General features: G+C 43.0%; 2 protein-coding genes across 2 annotated transcripts; both read right to left on the bottom strand.

Moving 5' to 3' along the window:
• Positions 1 to 259: 259 nt before the first annotated feature.
• LOC308325960 (G-protein coupled receptor 55) lies at positions 260 to 3,394 on the bottom strand. The gene is made up of 3 exons (XM_080778749.1): positions 3,380 to 3,394; positions 2,052 to 2,781; positions 260 to 499 (listed from the first exon to the last, which is right to left on the bottom strand). Exons 2-3 carry the CDS (start codon positions 2,775 to 2,777, stop codon positions 284 to 286), a joined length of 942 nt encoding a protein of 313 aa, XP_080634875.1. The 5' UTR covers positions 2,778 to 2,781; positions 3,380 to 3,394; the 3' UTR covers positions 260 to 283.
• Positions 3,395 to 4,157: 763 nt separating this feature from the next.
• snorc (secondary ossification center associated regulator of chondrocyte maturation) lies at positions 4,158 to 15,319 on the bottom strand. The gene is made up of 5 exons (XM_080778753.1): positions 15,293 to 15,319; positions 15,035 to 15,134; positions 13,307 to 13,470; positions 6,930 to 7,100; positions 4,158 to 5,465 (listed from the first exon to the last, which is right to left on the bottom strand). The coding sequence occupies exons 2-5, from the start codon at positions 15,052 to 15,054 to the stop codon at positions 5,356 to 5,358; spliced, it is 465 nt and encodes a 154-aa protein (XP_080634879.1). The 5' UTR covers positions 15,055 to 15,134; positions 15,293 to 15,319; the 3' UTR covers positions 4,158 to 5,355.
• Between the last annotated feature and the right edge of the window lie 199 nt (positions 15,320 to 15,518).

The following is a 15,518-nucleotide window of genomic DNA, read 5'->3' as shown; positions in this document are numbered from 1 at the left end:
TGAGTTCCTCCTTGGGGAGGGAAATTGTGAACTCAATACTGGCAGAGTCAGATTAACCTGGAACCCCCGGTTGAAAACCACTGCTATAGATGGCTTTAGCGTAGTTTCAGGCACACAGCATATTACCTCTCTGTTTCTTTGGGAATCAGACCTCAGGAATCAGACCTCTGGAACAGTTTTACAATTCAAGATAGTTGATCTCAAATGCACAATAAACATATTTGAATAATAATAGTTCATCTCAACTGCTGTCCTTAAAAAAAGAGTTGACTCAGCCTCCTGTTCAGACCTCAGAGATGCTAAATGTTGCCCTTCTCTGGCCTCCTGAATGTCCCGAAGGCCTCCTGAAGTTATTTTTGGAACGCCTCACCTCGTCAGCAATGAAATAGTAACACAGAGCATCCAGGCAGCAGGTGACGTTGGACAAGTTCAAAGTTATCTGGATGAAAAAACTGATTCCGGTCTTTGTGGAGCAGTCCTCAATAACACCCTGACGAACCTGTAGGGGACAAAGTGAATCAGAGGTCAGAGGAACACACTACACACCACAAGGCTATTGTCGTGGAATTCTGGATCAATCAACAATCGATGAGGCAATATAGGAGTCGAGACAACATTCTCAGGTGATGATGGTTATGCTTTATGTATGTATCATGGGTAGAAGTACAATAACACTCAGGTTAGGGGTACGGTAGTTCTGCCAGGAGCACAGGGCATAGGATCATGGCTGCTTCAAACAATGGCAATTAGGCTTAGTGGAGACATGAGCTACCAAATATCACAATGTATTATATAAGTATCATGAGTGATGGTAAAATATAAAGGTTACATATACGCAACCATATAATGAATTGCATTTTTATAGTGCTTTTCCAAGTGCTCAAAGCGCTTTACAATGGTTCATTCATTCATACATTGGGAGGTGAAGCGGTGAACAGTCGACGCCAGCGTCCTCACTTCCCACATTCACCAATGGTGGCAAGCTCACACCAACTAACCTCGCCTCACCAGGCTTTCCACCGCCTCGGAGGAAAGCCTGGTCTCTGTTTCAAAAGTCCGTATGATCCGGGCTGGGGCCGGATGATGTGGTTACGTCATGTTGTAGCATTGTTTTGTAGTCGCCAGACAGGATGAACAGGCGGCGACAACTTCCTTTTCCCTCTCAATAAAAGCTCTCGCTTACGTAGGGTTCAGTGTCTTGCCCAAGGACACTTCGACATGTGGACAGGAGGAGCCGGGATTTGAACCGCCGACCCAGTGATCATTGGACGACCTACTCTACCTCCTGAGCCACAGCCGCCCACGAAAATATAATTCTTTCACACTTGCTATCCTGTATAGATATCAAACATCAATGTCAACATTCGCACGAGAGCTGAGCTATGGCAGCAGTCGAAGATCCTGCTTCTTGTCTTCAATCTTATTTGTTTTGAATATGATGTTTTGTATACGATTTCCCGCTGAACACCTCCAGTCTGTCCTGTCCTGTTTAGCATGGATTATACTTTGTTATGCACAGTTTTGTGAGCTTCTGGTGTGCACCAAAAATAGATGATCTCTACAACTTGTAGATCATCTATTTTAATGTGCACCTCTACTTTAATCAATCATCTTGTCCTGCTCTATACTTGCTAATGCACAACTGCTATCCTTACCCTGAATCTCCAGCCCTCACTAGTTTAGTAAAAACTAAAAAGTACCTTTTCATTTATTTATTTATTTTAAACACACCTCAAATTTGTTTCTGTGGCACCACACCACAAGGTTTCACTTTCCACTGAACTCACTCTCATGTGCCTGCTGCACATGAATAAGCCAGAACATTGTGTCTGGAGGTTGCTGTACTGTTGTTGTTGTTGCTGCTGCTGCCAGTTCATCCTGATTTCTTATCTGCATTGTGATTTTGTTGATTTTGTTAATTCTATGGTTTTACTTCAATATCTCTAATTGCTTTTGTGTAAACTATACTTCCATACCTACATAAAAACATACATAGAATTACACTAATGCCACTCCTGCATGCACTTTTAATAATGTAGACGACATCTTACCAGGAACTGCAGCAGTATGGCCAGGTGGCTGGGGATGAAAGGTATAAGGAAGGCACACAGGCTACTGTAGATGATCTTCACACAGGCTCTGCTCTTGGGACTCCGCTGGTCAGACTTCTTCAGCGTCCAGATGGTCTGGGCCGAGCAACCCACCAGGACCAGCGCTGGAACCATGAATCCAAACACCTCCAGACAGAAGATGATCACTGGGCTCCAGCCTTGATCTGAAAAGCCATGGAAGCAGTGGAAGTCTCTCTGCCCAACTGAACGAAAGCCATGTACTGGGGACACTGCTAGCACTACCAGCACCCACACCACTATGCACACCCCCAGAGCTACTTTACACGAGCGGAGTTGCTTGGCTTTGAAAGGGTGTCGGATAGCCAGCCAGCGATCGACAGAAATACACATAATGGTGTAGATGCTGCCATACATGCCAATAAAGTACAGGCTTTCCAGAAAGGAACAGAGGGGATGAAGGTTGGCGGACCAGAGGTGGTTAGTGGCGTGCATTTTGAAGGGCAGGGGGAAGAGGAGGACCAGGTCCATCAGAGCCAAGTTGGTCATGTAGATGGTCGACTCAGACCATTTGGGAAGGAGGACACAGAACACCAACAGTGCCATAATATTCAGAGTCAAGCCAAGCAGGAAGATGGGTATGTAGATCACCAGCCCAAGGGGTCTCATCAGCTGGTCCACCTCCTCAAAGGAACAGTTGCCTGTCATGATGCTTTACGAAAGAGAAGGAAGTGGAAAGTTTTTAAAAGATTCTCGTTTGATTTGAAGAGCTAACATGTAACCAATGATGCAGTGAATTCGCTTACACTTACACAACATGTCAGATTTATTAACCACTTAAGTTTAAGTGGTTTCTCAGTATTGTGGAAAAACGCAATTGCGTCGCACCCAATTTCAATGCATTGTGAGCTTGTAGATCTGCTATTTTCTGTGAAGATTTTTAATGTCGAGAGAAAACAGACAATACACTAGTATAGAGCCCTGAGGGACTCCAACTATATAGGGTTTAAGTGGTTCATAAAAAAGAAAGAAGTGAAAATTGAGTCACAAAAACACACTTAATGTGTCACTTCAAAACCAGCTGTCAATGCGCAAAACCATTCTCTCAGTTGTGTAGTGTCAGTAGCTGCTTCTCATGTGAGGGGAAAGAAACGTACTGTTGTGGAATGGTCAACCTCTGATATACAATGTTTCATTAGTGCATAGACCACTCAGTGCTGATGAAAATAATGTAATTACACATTTTGATACGTAGTTTTAGTATTAACTCATGTAGGACTGTGTAATGTTAGTAAGAGTAATGTCCTTACCTCACCAACGGCTGTCTGTCTGTCTTACTGAGTGAGCTATGCCAGACACACTTCTTCTTTCTGTACCTACAGCATTTCCAATTTTCCACCACCACTTCCTGCCACGTGATGTACTTCATGAAGTGATAGACGTCTAACCACAGATCTAATATGAGCCAGGACATGTACACTAGACACAGACGTCATTTCTATGCACGCACACTTTCTCGAGGCATCGATCCACTATAATCTTAATGTACTAATAATAACTAATTGTCACCTTCGATGTGAACATTTACTGTGATTTTTCTTGGGGCTTTCTGGCTTCCAGGTGACTGGCTGACTTGAATTACTAGCAGCAAGTCTGCCAGTAAACCTTCTCTAGGCCTACAGAAAAATGCACTCACCTGTTAACACAGCATTTGTAAGGACCAACAACTGCCACCTTGTGTTTAGACACATTATTACATCAGGTTTAGAGCATCTTCTGATTCTTGACCAGTTCTCTGAGGGTCTCCAACAAATCTTTATCTTAGGCTTGGGGGTCCACTGGTACAGTAGGTGGGTCAGGTGGTATATAATTGCAATGTCCCTTGTTTGATTGTGGCTGGAGGCCTGTATTGCACATTCCCCCCTCTCTCTGCCCTCAGTTTCCTGTCTCTCTGTCGTATCTACTGTAAATCAAGTAGATCTGACAATATTATGTTTTCTTGATGCCACTCCAACTACTTTGTCCTCACAAAGTGTTATTCTGTCCTCTATAACCACTGAGTCAACGAACAAACACATGGGAGCCAAAGACATTTGGTAGTGATTTATTGAATTATACCCTATAAAATGTCACACAATTTAATTAGGCAGTGATTTCACAATGGGGAAATAAAGGCTGGTCATTGGTGAGGTCACGGACAAATACATAAAAACTGCAGTATTTTAAAAAGAAATGTAAAACAATTACTACCCCCTCACCCCCAACTAAAAACAAAAAGAAACCCTGGAAAAACTAAACAAAAACAGTCACCCGAGCACACACATTTCTCCACGTTTCTTTCCTAGGCTAACTTCATATTTGCTTTGCAGACATAAACAAACAAACCTTTCTATTTACATCCATTGAAGGAGCCTGCCATTTTCTTCTTTAAACAACTTTCTTACCTTGTTTCTTCAAATGTTTGTCTGAAAGGAGGGGCAAACACTTATTTTCAGTACTTTCAGTACAATGGCAACACAGACGGAATATTTGGTGAAGTATTTTGGGGTACGGTAAAGTATTGTTGAAAGACAAATAGAAACAGTGGAAAGTAAGAATATATTATGTCTAAATGCAGTATACGTATTGAACTGACGGGAGAACATGATATGGGCTCTACTTTCATTATTCAATACACATTATCACAAATAAAGCAAACAAATCACAAAGCTGGGCGAACATTTTGGACTCAACAAAAGAAAATAAGAAATAACCCATGTCACTGATATTCTATGATTTACACTGGAGGAACCAGCCAGTTTCTAACATTGTACCCTTAGAGAAGTGTGCCATATTTACAGTATGGTTACAGGGGGAGTCTAGAGAGCAACCAACCGTTACTTTTTAACTTTAAATGGGACAAAGGGACCTGCCACCTTTTCAGCATTCAGTAGAACAAGAGATGGGCTTACACTCACTTAAGCTTAGCACATACAGATCATTAGATACAAAAAAAACAATGACACAAATGACAAACGCTAAACATGAAGTGATAGAGAAAGCAATTGAGAGGGAAGCAGAGGGCATGTCATAATTATTGTAAGAGGAAGTGATGCGGTAGAGTGCAGAGGTGAGAGTGAGAAGATATAGAAATACACGTGCACACACACACACACACACACACACGCGCACACACACACACACACACACACACACACACACGCACACAAGCGTACACACACAAGCACACGCACGCACACACACACACACACACACACACACGACAGGTAGTAAGTAGGTTTTCACTCTAGGAAGCTGTAAACTTTCTGAGTGTGATGACAATGAGAGCGAGGAGGACAGATGCTCCCAGGAAGACTGCTATGACGATGGCTGTGATGGCCCCTGGCCCAAGGACCCCTACGCACGCACACGCACACACACACACACACACACACAGACACAGACACAGACACACACACACACACACACACACACACACACACACACACACACACACACACACACACACACACACACACACACACACACACACACACACACACACACACACACACACACACACACTTTAATCATTTATTTATGTCCACATAAGAGATACAATACAAGGACACAAATATTTACAAGGTGCTGTACAGAGTGCAATTAGCAAATCCCGGACAAATACACACACCCTTCAGGGGTATAAGTAACAGCGTTTTCGCCATATTTGGAAGAGATTGCACAGACTTTCGCAAGCCGTTTGGCTGCTTTTTTTGGCAACCCAAGTTGTTGGAAGCCTCTTACAACCAAACTGTGTACGTTTTTTTTTTTTTGTCTGTTTTATTGTATTGTGCTTATAATTTATACCTTTCATGATTTATCTACTGTATGTGAAAACGTAAAAATTCAATAAAAAGTTATTAAAAAAAATAAAAGAACTGTGTACGTGTCCTAGGCTGCCGAAGATAAACACAAGTAGATTGCACCTATAGCCTAGCTCTATGATGGTCTGGAGGAGCGACTGGTACTTAATGACTTGGTCATAAAGGCATCCTCTAAGCGAGAATCAAAGGTGCAGGCCATTTCAAGAATGACTGACAAGAAAAACTGATCTGTTCTCTTCATTGACCACAACACACACACACACACACACACACACACACACACACACACACACACACACACACACACACACACACACACACACACACACACACACACACACACACACACACACACACACACACACACACACACACACACACACTCACACTGTGTAATGTGTACACCTACTAAAAAACATAGGTAACATAATAATGGATGGTAATAATTAATCATTAATTATTGGCAAGTAGAACACTCAATTTGTGAAACCTAATTGACCATATTCATATGGTGGCCATTCTTTTTTTCTTGATTCATCCTTGGGAAAAACCTTCATAGATATATATAAAGGCTAGATGGCTCAAGGCGGAGTCTCTAACGTAGTTCACCCGGCAGCCATCTTGCTTTGGGACTACAGTACAGTATGTTCAATGGCAGCTCAAACAAAAACAGTCATAACTCGCTCAAATCTTTGGACGGATTTGGTTTATTACAAACGTTGTCAACGTGGCTATGATTCGCTTATCTGCTTAATTTAGTTTTTCATATAAAAGCATATAAGTATGCAGACGTCTCTGACGTTTATAACAAACAAAACGAAAATCGGCCCCATAGACACAATGTTATGCTGCCTCGAGGTAAGATGGCCGCCGCGTAGCAACGTCGCTCTCCATTGGCCAGAGCACGGGTAAGCCATAGCTTTCTTATCTATGGAAACCTCACCCCCATGATGCAATAGCAAGATGGCCACTGTATGTTTCTGGCATAACATTTTACCTTCCTCCTCGTCCATGGGATGGGTGTGCGTGGTATCTTCATAGTCATAGGTGAAGGATCTCTCCGTCATGTCCTGGAATGGGTCTTTGGTGGTGACGTCATCAGCTCCTCCTCCGGATAACGTGTCCTGGTTGTCACCCTGCAGAGTTGGAGCTGGGTCTGCAACGGTTTCTGGGAGTCCAACACAAAACAGCCAGATCACCACGTGCGAATAACATGATGGTTTGATGGAAAACCACACTAATTACATTCAAGTAGGAACGCCTGGGAAGAGGGGCGAAGAGCATTGATTACTGGCTACACTGTATCAACTTGCGATGTGTTTATACAAGGCGGTCATTTCACTGATGAGGTACATTGCCTCGCTAATGTCCCTGTTTGCATACTCTCTGCACTGGAGGCCTTTGGGGATGCAAGGCTACATACATACATGGTCCAGGCTTTGATGACTCCAAACAGCCCCTCTCTGTCTCCCCAGGCCAACGGCTTCAGGCCGGGGCATAAGGATGCCTTTGTGAATGATGTACATTCTGTCCACATGAGCTACAGGTAGTCTCTCTGCACATGTGCTCACCGCCCGGCTCTCTACCTCCCCCTTTCTCTGTTTCAAAATCCGTCACCTTCTCTTCCGTCGCCCTGCCAGTCTGTCCTCCTCTGCAACCCTCCTACATGCTTCATCTGACTTTCACCAATGTCCCGCTCCCCCCATATGAGCATGAAGGTGCTGTGAGACTTTTCACACCTCCGTGGGTAACCATAGTAACATGACCTACTTCCCTCTTCAGGTCTTCTTCCTGGGTTTTCCCACCACAACAACACGGTTGGTTAAAGGGCCATGATACTTGTGTGCATAAGTCTGTGTATAGCGTATACTTTTGTAAATCTCAACGTACATTTTTACACTGCGTTCATGTTGAAATGGTATGGGAAAACATTCTATGAGACTAACGTTTCTAGGTATAGGTAATTCACCCTTTGGCAAATCAGTATGCCATTGACTTGATTTAAATGTACTGTATTATATCAATCTATTAATTCACAAAAATCTGTCTGTGTGTGTCCTAAAACTTTGCGTGTGCCGGTGATGACCCGGGTGTGCGCAGTGCTGAGTGTGAATTCAAACGGCCGGCCCAACAGTTGTCGAGAACCGAGAAACCACGGCCTGTCTGTGTCTGTGGAGGATGCACTGAATCTCTGTGGGGGGTGTAGCACCGGAGTCCCTGACTGGCCAGACCAACCCATCGACTTCATGGATTGGCTGAGCTTTGCGGTACATTTGTGCCAGTGCCACTAATATAACTAATAAGTGGTAAATAAGTGGTACCGTCTGTGTAAAGTTGAATTAACAATCTTTGACAGTGGTCTGTCTCCTGTTTATGATCATGTATGACGTCAGCAGTTTTTGGCAACTAGAGCGTTGCCCATGGGCCTCTATACAGCGGTGCCCGTTGGGTTCTAAAGTTACGTGGATTACAGACGTACAGAGACTTGGTGCATTTATAGTTAGATATCAGGGATGCCCATATCTCCATATTTGGTCGATCGGCCTTGGTACCGCACTGGCTAGTCTGACAACGGGTACAATGGGTATTTCATGAACACCAGAGCCATAGAGTAAGACAGAGTTACGACATTGAGGGGGCAGAAAACAGCTCGGTCACGTGGTTCATGTATAACTCGTTTGTCACTGTAAAGCCTATAGACTCCAATGCATTCCTTAAACTTCCGGTTAAGGCCTTTGTCACCAATCGCCAATAGAAGTCTATGTAGAAGAGCCGCCATTGGACTGGCCCTATGAAGTGAACAGAGTTGTCGTAACTCTGTCCTATGGCTCTGAACGCGTGAGGTATGCATTCCCAACATACCCGAGTACGTTTATAAATCGTCCATTGATTGTAATATCTAACGTTATTGGCACTGTGGTAACGGGTACCGCGCTGCATACTCAGCACTGCGTACAACTTACTAGTGACAACAGGCACACCGGGAATTTCATAACTGGGTGGGGCATGCATTCCCAACTTGCCGTTGCCTGAACGGTGCTGTGCTGAATTCTAATATGGGTGGAAATAAGTTCCTTACCAACCTCACGTCACCAGACTTTCTACCTCGCCTCGGAGGAAAGCCTGGTCTGTGTTCCTAAATCGCCCGTGTGATTGGTGGTTTAGACCGGATGATAATAAGTAATAATTTTTTCACTATGAGCTGGAATAAAATATGATATACCAAACAAATGATTCCAAGAAGTACTTGGAATAATTCATACGCCACATCAATGCTTTTATTGGGTAGGCCCTAAAATTATGATGCAGGGAATTATTTTGGGTAATTCTGATTCCGTTTTTGGGGGTTTTGGCCTGATGACTACAAACCAGACTACAACATGACGTAACTTATGCGTATGCCTCCCAGGCTAGTTCCTTACTATTGCTGCATTCATGTTCAAATCAGTGATCTGAGATCATGCCTGTGCCGCCATGTATGTGAAGTAAAATCCACAGTACAAACTGACTTTTGAAATTCAAAGATCAGGGGAACAGGTGAACCCCAGTCTCCACAAACAAACGCACACACACACACACACACACACACACACACACACACACACACACACACACACACACACACACACACACACACACACACACACAAGCCCACCCATTCACATGCAAACTGATTCACGCATTCTACCCTCACGCCTCACATACCAACAAAACCATATACCAAACATATTTACTCCCAGTCCATTTAATGTGCAGCCTACATATTTACTTTGTAGCTCATGACGCCTATCTAAACTCCTTCACCCTGTGGGCCTCAGAATATTCCACAACTTACCTGCATTTAATGTAATAATACAGAAGTAACTACATTTCAGAAGTGACAAGATGCATTAAAAACAGAACAGAAACAAAAAAACAAACCAACCAAAGTTGTTGAATGAGCCATGATATCATCTCAACAAATCCAACTTTCATGTCAATATCATCATTACCAGAAACTATAGCCCTGCTCCTTCTGATTATCAGTCAAAATGAGCAATAATGTTGGTGTTTTCAATACTACCGTGTTGATTCTGTGCACAGCACAGCTTCCTGAGCTGGGGCTGGAGTTGAAGGTACGGAGACCTGGGCCTCTGGCCAGCACAGCCATCAATAAGGCCTTCAGCCCAGGGCACAAAAGGCCACTTGTGTGGTCATGGAGGGCGGCAGGCTGCAACCAGTAACGGCCAGCCAGGCCCAAAGCAGGCACCAGCTGGGTACTGGACGTCAAACAAGCTTGTTTATTAAACAGTCTCTGTATGGATAGGTTGTACCTTCTGGACAGTTCTGATTTAATGAACACAACAACACAAAAAAAGACCCTGATGTTCTTTCCACAGCTGTTTGTTTCCCCTTCGAGGAGACACTCGTCATTTCCAGTAGCCTAATGCAATCAACATATGCAAAACGTTTGAAAAATCCCTCATCTGACATAGTGCTTGTGTTCTCTTAGGACTGCATCACTCAGCGGAGACAACAGCTGAAACAGTTGTATTAATGCATACGATATGGACGCAATGCTCTGATCAGTCCCTGGTTCGATTCCCAGAAGGAACTCCCATTTGCTGTATTTCATCACCCTACTGACTCTCCACTTTTGCTGTCAATAAAGGCTCAAAATGTTTTCAGAGACATGAGTCAACCTGTCAGTCAACTGTGCATTTCCTTCCACTGTACATGGTTCCAGACATATAAATACATCACAGACAGCAGAGAAGGCAGATTTCAGACACTACACAACACAGACAGCCACTTGTCCATTGCTTGTACCTCTCCAGTCAAGACTTCACACCAGCCAGAGAGATGACAGAGCGTGCAAAACAGCTGTGTGTGAACGACACCCTGCCTCAGGCTTCGAGGGGGCAGTGACCCACGCCAAACATGGCATCGGCAGTGCCTGTGTCCTTGCCTCACCCTCTTCTACTTCCATAGGTTTTCTCCCAGACCCACTACTGAAACTTTCAAATGGCCCGTGTGTTATTTTCTTGGATGCCAAAGTCTGAAAAGTGGTTCACTTTTTATTAGGGGTGGGGATGATTCACTTACCTCTGGATTCGTACGATCTCGATACATGTTCTGAATCGATTTATTTTGCGATTCGTAGTTATATTGTGATTCTGCTATTCAACGATTGTTGCGGTTGGATTATTATAATTTTTTCCCAGGGTACTTTGCTTTTTTTATACTTGAACATTTAAAAATTATTATAAATAATATAAAGCATGAAAAGTTGAATCATACACTTCAGTCAGTCAGCTTAAAATATATAGTCATATATATAAAGAAAGGACATCGAAATCTGAACTTAAACAAATATTCTTAGTATTTTTACAAATCGTGGTATTAAACCGCATTATTTGAGTGAATCATGCCCTACTTTTTATAGGGGTCTATTTCACAGTTTGTTGCAACGCCTAATTAAATATGTATACGTGATCATACTACTGTGTCATTTGCCAAAAAGAACAGCTTGTGAAGTTTAGAATGTGTCAGTTATGTACAGCGATCAACACGGTCATACAAGGAAATATAAATGGGGATTAAATCCCTGCTCAGGGCGTTATTGAACTGCTATTTTGAGGAGCAGATTGAGGCACATTATCTTGGTGACAAGCAGGACATCTCTCAGGCTGACTCAGTTTGTGGTTTCCATTGCAACCTACTGTACTAACATAACTACAGGTTATGTTATGGTTTAGGTTGGAGCCAGAAAACTACTGCAAAGCGGCACAAACAACACAGCAGTCATGCAAAGAAAAACTTAATTAATGTTGTTCAATAATTATATTTCCAGACAATTAGATGACTGATTTTATACTATTTTATGATCTGGAATGTCTAGCCTCGAAGGCATGTAGTTTCTGAAACAAACAAACAAACAAACACCCCTGTTGGGTGTAAGAACCTATTTGACCCATTCAAAATGAGACACCAATATGTTTTGGGGCGAGAGCTGCTCAAATGTAGTTGTCCGACATCATAACAGTACAGTAAACTATCTGGCCTGACATGAAATTTAGGACAAGTTGGTTATCACAATAGACTAGTGTCCCTTGTTGAGCCCATTGTTTCCCAGCTATATGTTAGAACTGTCAGAGGAATGCCTAATTTATACTCTGACGTACAGCGGTGTCCAGCGCCGGAAACAGCTGATCTACAAGCTCACAATGCAAAGTATAAAATCAAGCTAAAGCTTAAACTGCCATGCTACTGCCTTCCTGCTATCTTGTTCACCTGTGCTCTGACCTGTGGGCTGTACTTAGGGGTTCAAGTCCCTCACAATCGGATTGTGGATTGAATCCACAGCTCTGTGGAATCCTTTCTCAAGACTTATCCTTTCTGAAGGCTTATCAAGGTGTCACCGAAAGAGCGGGAGGGAGAGAGAAAGATGCAAAAGACAGAAAAAATTGTTTCACATTCACAAAGCTGCTGACTCACTTGGCTCCAACACAGTAAACGTCCTAAATGTAAATGGATTAGGCTATATAGAAATACTTCAGCTAAACTCAACCTTTGCTCAAGTCAGACCGCGGTGAATATTCAGTTTCAGATGAGCTAATAAACATCAACCATAATGAAAGCGACTGAGTCATCTTGTTAGTCAAAGAGCAGCTTTCAGGGCTCTCAGAACTTCCACTGGCTTCAACAACTGCATCATTTAGACCAGGGGTCTGGAATAGAGGGGGGAAATGACACGTACATACACCACAGGCTTTCAGGCATATAGAGGACTTAAATAGAACGTTTCTATCATGAAGAACACCAACCTAATTTCTTTAGAGGCCACAATGTATGTTCATTCTGCTATGGCCATTTATGTTGTGACTGTGAGCTTTGTTTTGAACCCTAAACCTCTGAGGTTTTCATCATGACCCATTAAAGCCATCACACTAGGGTTCCTGTTGGTTAAATAAAAGCTTAAATACAATTAGGCATAAACCATAGGCATGAATACCTGTTTTTCCTTGTTTGATTTGATCTTTTCCACAAATTAAAGAACATATAACTGCAACAAGGTCTACACTACAGTAATTCATTATAAATCGTCTCATTTTACCAGTTTTACCAGTCATTAATATTTTAACTCCAACTTAAAAGACCCTTAGATAGTTGAGTTGATCACTTTTACACTGTACATTTACACTGTACAATCCATTTCCAAACCCTTTCCCTTATAAAGTGTAATCGGTCAACATCTATACATCAGACAATAGCTTTCAACGGGGAACACTTGAACAAAGTTCAGTCTGTTCCTCAAATGTTCATCTACTGTACAAACCATCCGCATCATCACGCAATTGATATCACGGAGCAGACCCGCATGTAGTCGCCTACCTGTGTCTGTGTGCACCATGAGGCCTAGGAGGACCAGAAGAATCAATCTGCAGATGCTGCTGCTGCGAACCATGGTGCCAGGGAGGGATGAATGTGAACGAGTACAGCGTCCGTGGAACTCCTCAGACATGGGACAAGTGAGAGCTGGCCTGGGGGGAGAGGGTCTAAAGAAGAGTACAGCAGAGAAGGGAGGGTGTGAGAAAGGTAGGCAGTTGTAGGGAGAGAGAGAGGAGGGGCTAGGTGTGTACACAGAAGTGTCTGGACAGGGTAGACTTTGTAAGAACATCCTTACAGGGACCCCACCCACCCCTTTACTCCACTAACCACATACTCGGGGTGAGGGGTTAAATGTTCTACAGCTACTTAATTTGTAAGGGTTGAATGGAAGAAGTCTCTCTTCAGGTCAAATCGCCTGTGAGTATAAGGGTCATATTTACATGCTTGTATTGAAATGTTTAGCTGTACCTTGTTCAACAAACCATGTGCAACCCAGATTCGGCACAAACAAGGGACTAAATTAATTTCGCTCCTATGCCACAAAAATGTGGAACGCCCTACCAACTGTCATTAAGACATGCAAAACCCTTGACTCCTTCAAAACCGCTCTCAAAGGGCACCAAAAATGGCTGAATCCCCCACCCACCCCTTTTCCCCTCAATGTATATGTTTATACCTCCTTTATGATGATTTCCTGTTTTTGGCTATATAGAAGTATATTTGTACGTCTCTAAATGTTATGATGAATTGAAAATGGTGGACCCTCTTGTAAACAAGTGTACTGCCTTATGGTGTCGTCCACTCACAGTTAGAAGTTTTTGTATTGAGTTGTGCTTGAAATGTACTGTAATTCTGCAAACTGTTAAGGGGGAGGCGTCATAAGGCGTCCTTGTGGCACTGAGTGAGTTTTAATAAATACTTCAATCAATCAATCAAACCTTAAAATCTGGGCAAATACAAATAATATGGCAGAGATCCATGTTGAGTACTGGATGAATTGTAGGTGGTAGGTTAAAGTTATTCTCTAGTCAACAGCAGTGGTTCTCAACCTGTGGGCCGAGACCCCAAGCGAGGTCCTCACGTGATTTCTGGGGGATCTCCAGATTAGCATCAAAAGTAATCAACAAACTATACTATAAAAATTGGTCAAACATTGGCCAAACTGCCAGGTAATATAAGAAAGAGGCAACATTTTGTTAAAATGTATGCAGCCAAGCTTGTAGCTCGCCCCACAACGCCTCGGGTCACAGCCTGAAAAGGATGAGAGCCACTGCTCTACAACATGGGTCTTCAACAGGAGGTCCTCACTCCTCAGCATTCATGGGGAAAGCCAAATATGTCTTACGTTAACCAATTGAACCCCAGCATCCCTATTCTGGGAGGTGGGGGACATTCACCAAAAATAGCAGATCTACAAACTTGCAACAGGGTGCGTTGAGAGCTTGTAGATGGGCTATTTTCATGTGATTTGGTAGCATGCAGTTTAAGTGGTTAACGGCCAAGCTACACCAGGCTTTTTGCGCGTGTTTACGCGCACACGCAAGCCACGTACACGCACTTAAAATAGGACTGGACCTAAATGCGTGTGTGCGTATTCTCGTAAACGCTCGCTGAAAAGCCTGGTGTAGCTTGGTCGTAAATGATAATATACATAGTAACAGTGTAATAACAGTAATAGTAGCAATACGTGTAATAACAGAGATTATAGTGAAGTCAATAAAATGTAGCTACCTTTTGTGTGGAGTTTGCATGTTCTCCCCGTGTCCCGGCCTCACAAAAAAATGCAGTAATGCTGGTCTCTATACTGCCTCCCCCTGGCCAGCCGGGGTGCCTGATGGAGGGGAAAGGAACTGGTTGGAACAAGAAAGTCCTGTAGAATTGCGAGTGTGGTTGCCTCTCTCTATATAGAATATTGTTCAATTAGATAAGTTGAGTTGGGTAATATGTTATCATATACTGTCCACAGATGAGGGCAAAGCACACAAATACCTTGGGAAGAGTTCTGCATTGAAGGAAGGATGAGGTTAAAGAACATAACGTTGGTCTCCCCAGTTTGGCAGAGGGAGTGTAGCGCCCAGGATTACATATTAGACAATGGACACTGGGTGAAAAAAAAGGGTTACAAAAATCATGGGATGAAAATTTAGAGAAAGAAAAGGTATATGTACAGTAGGTATTAAGAAATAAATGGAAAAGGTTTATTATTAATTTAATA

The sequence above is a fragment of the Protomyctophum bolini genome, assembly GCF_963924005.1.
Source record: "Protomyctophum bolini genome assembly, chromosome: 12".
Classification (NCBI taxonomy): Eukaryota; Metazoa; Chordata; class Actinopteri; order Myctophiformes; family Myctophidae; genus Protomyctophum; species Protomyctophum bolini.
Note: the sequence above shows the minus strand (reverse complement) of the source record. Positions and strands in the feature narration are given on the sequence as shown.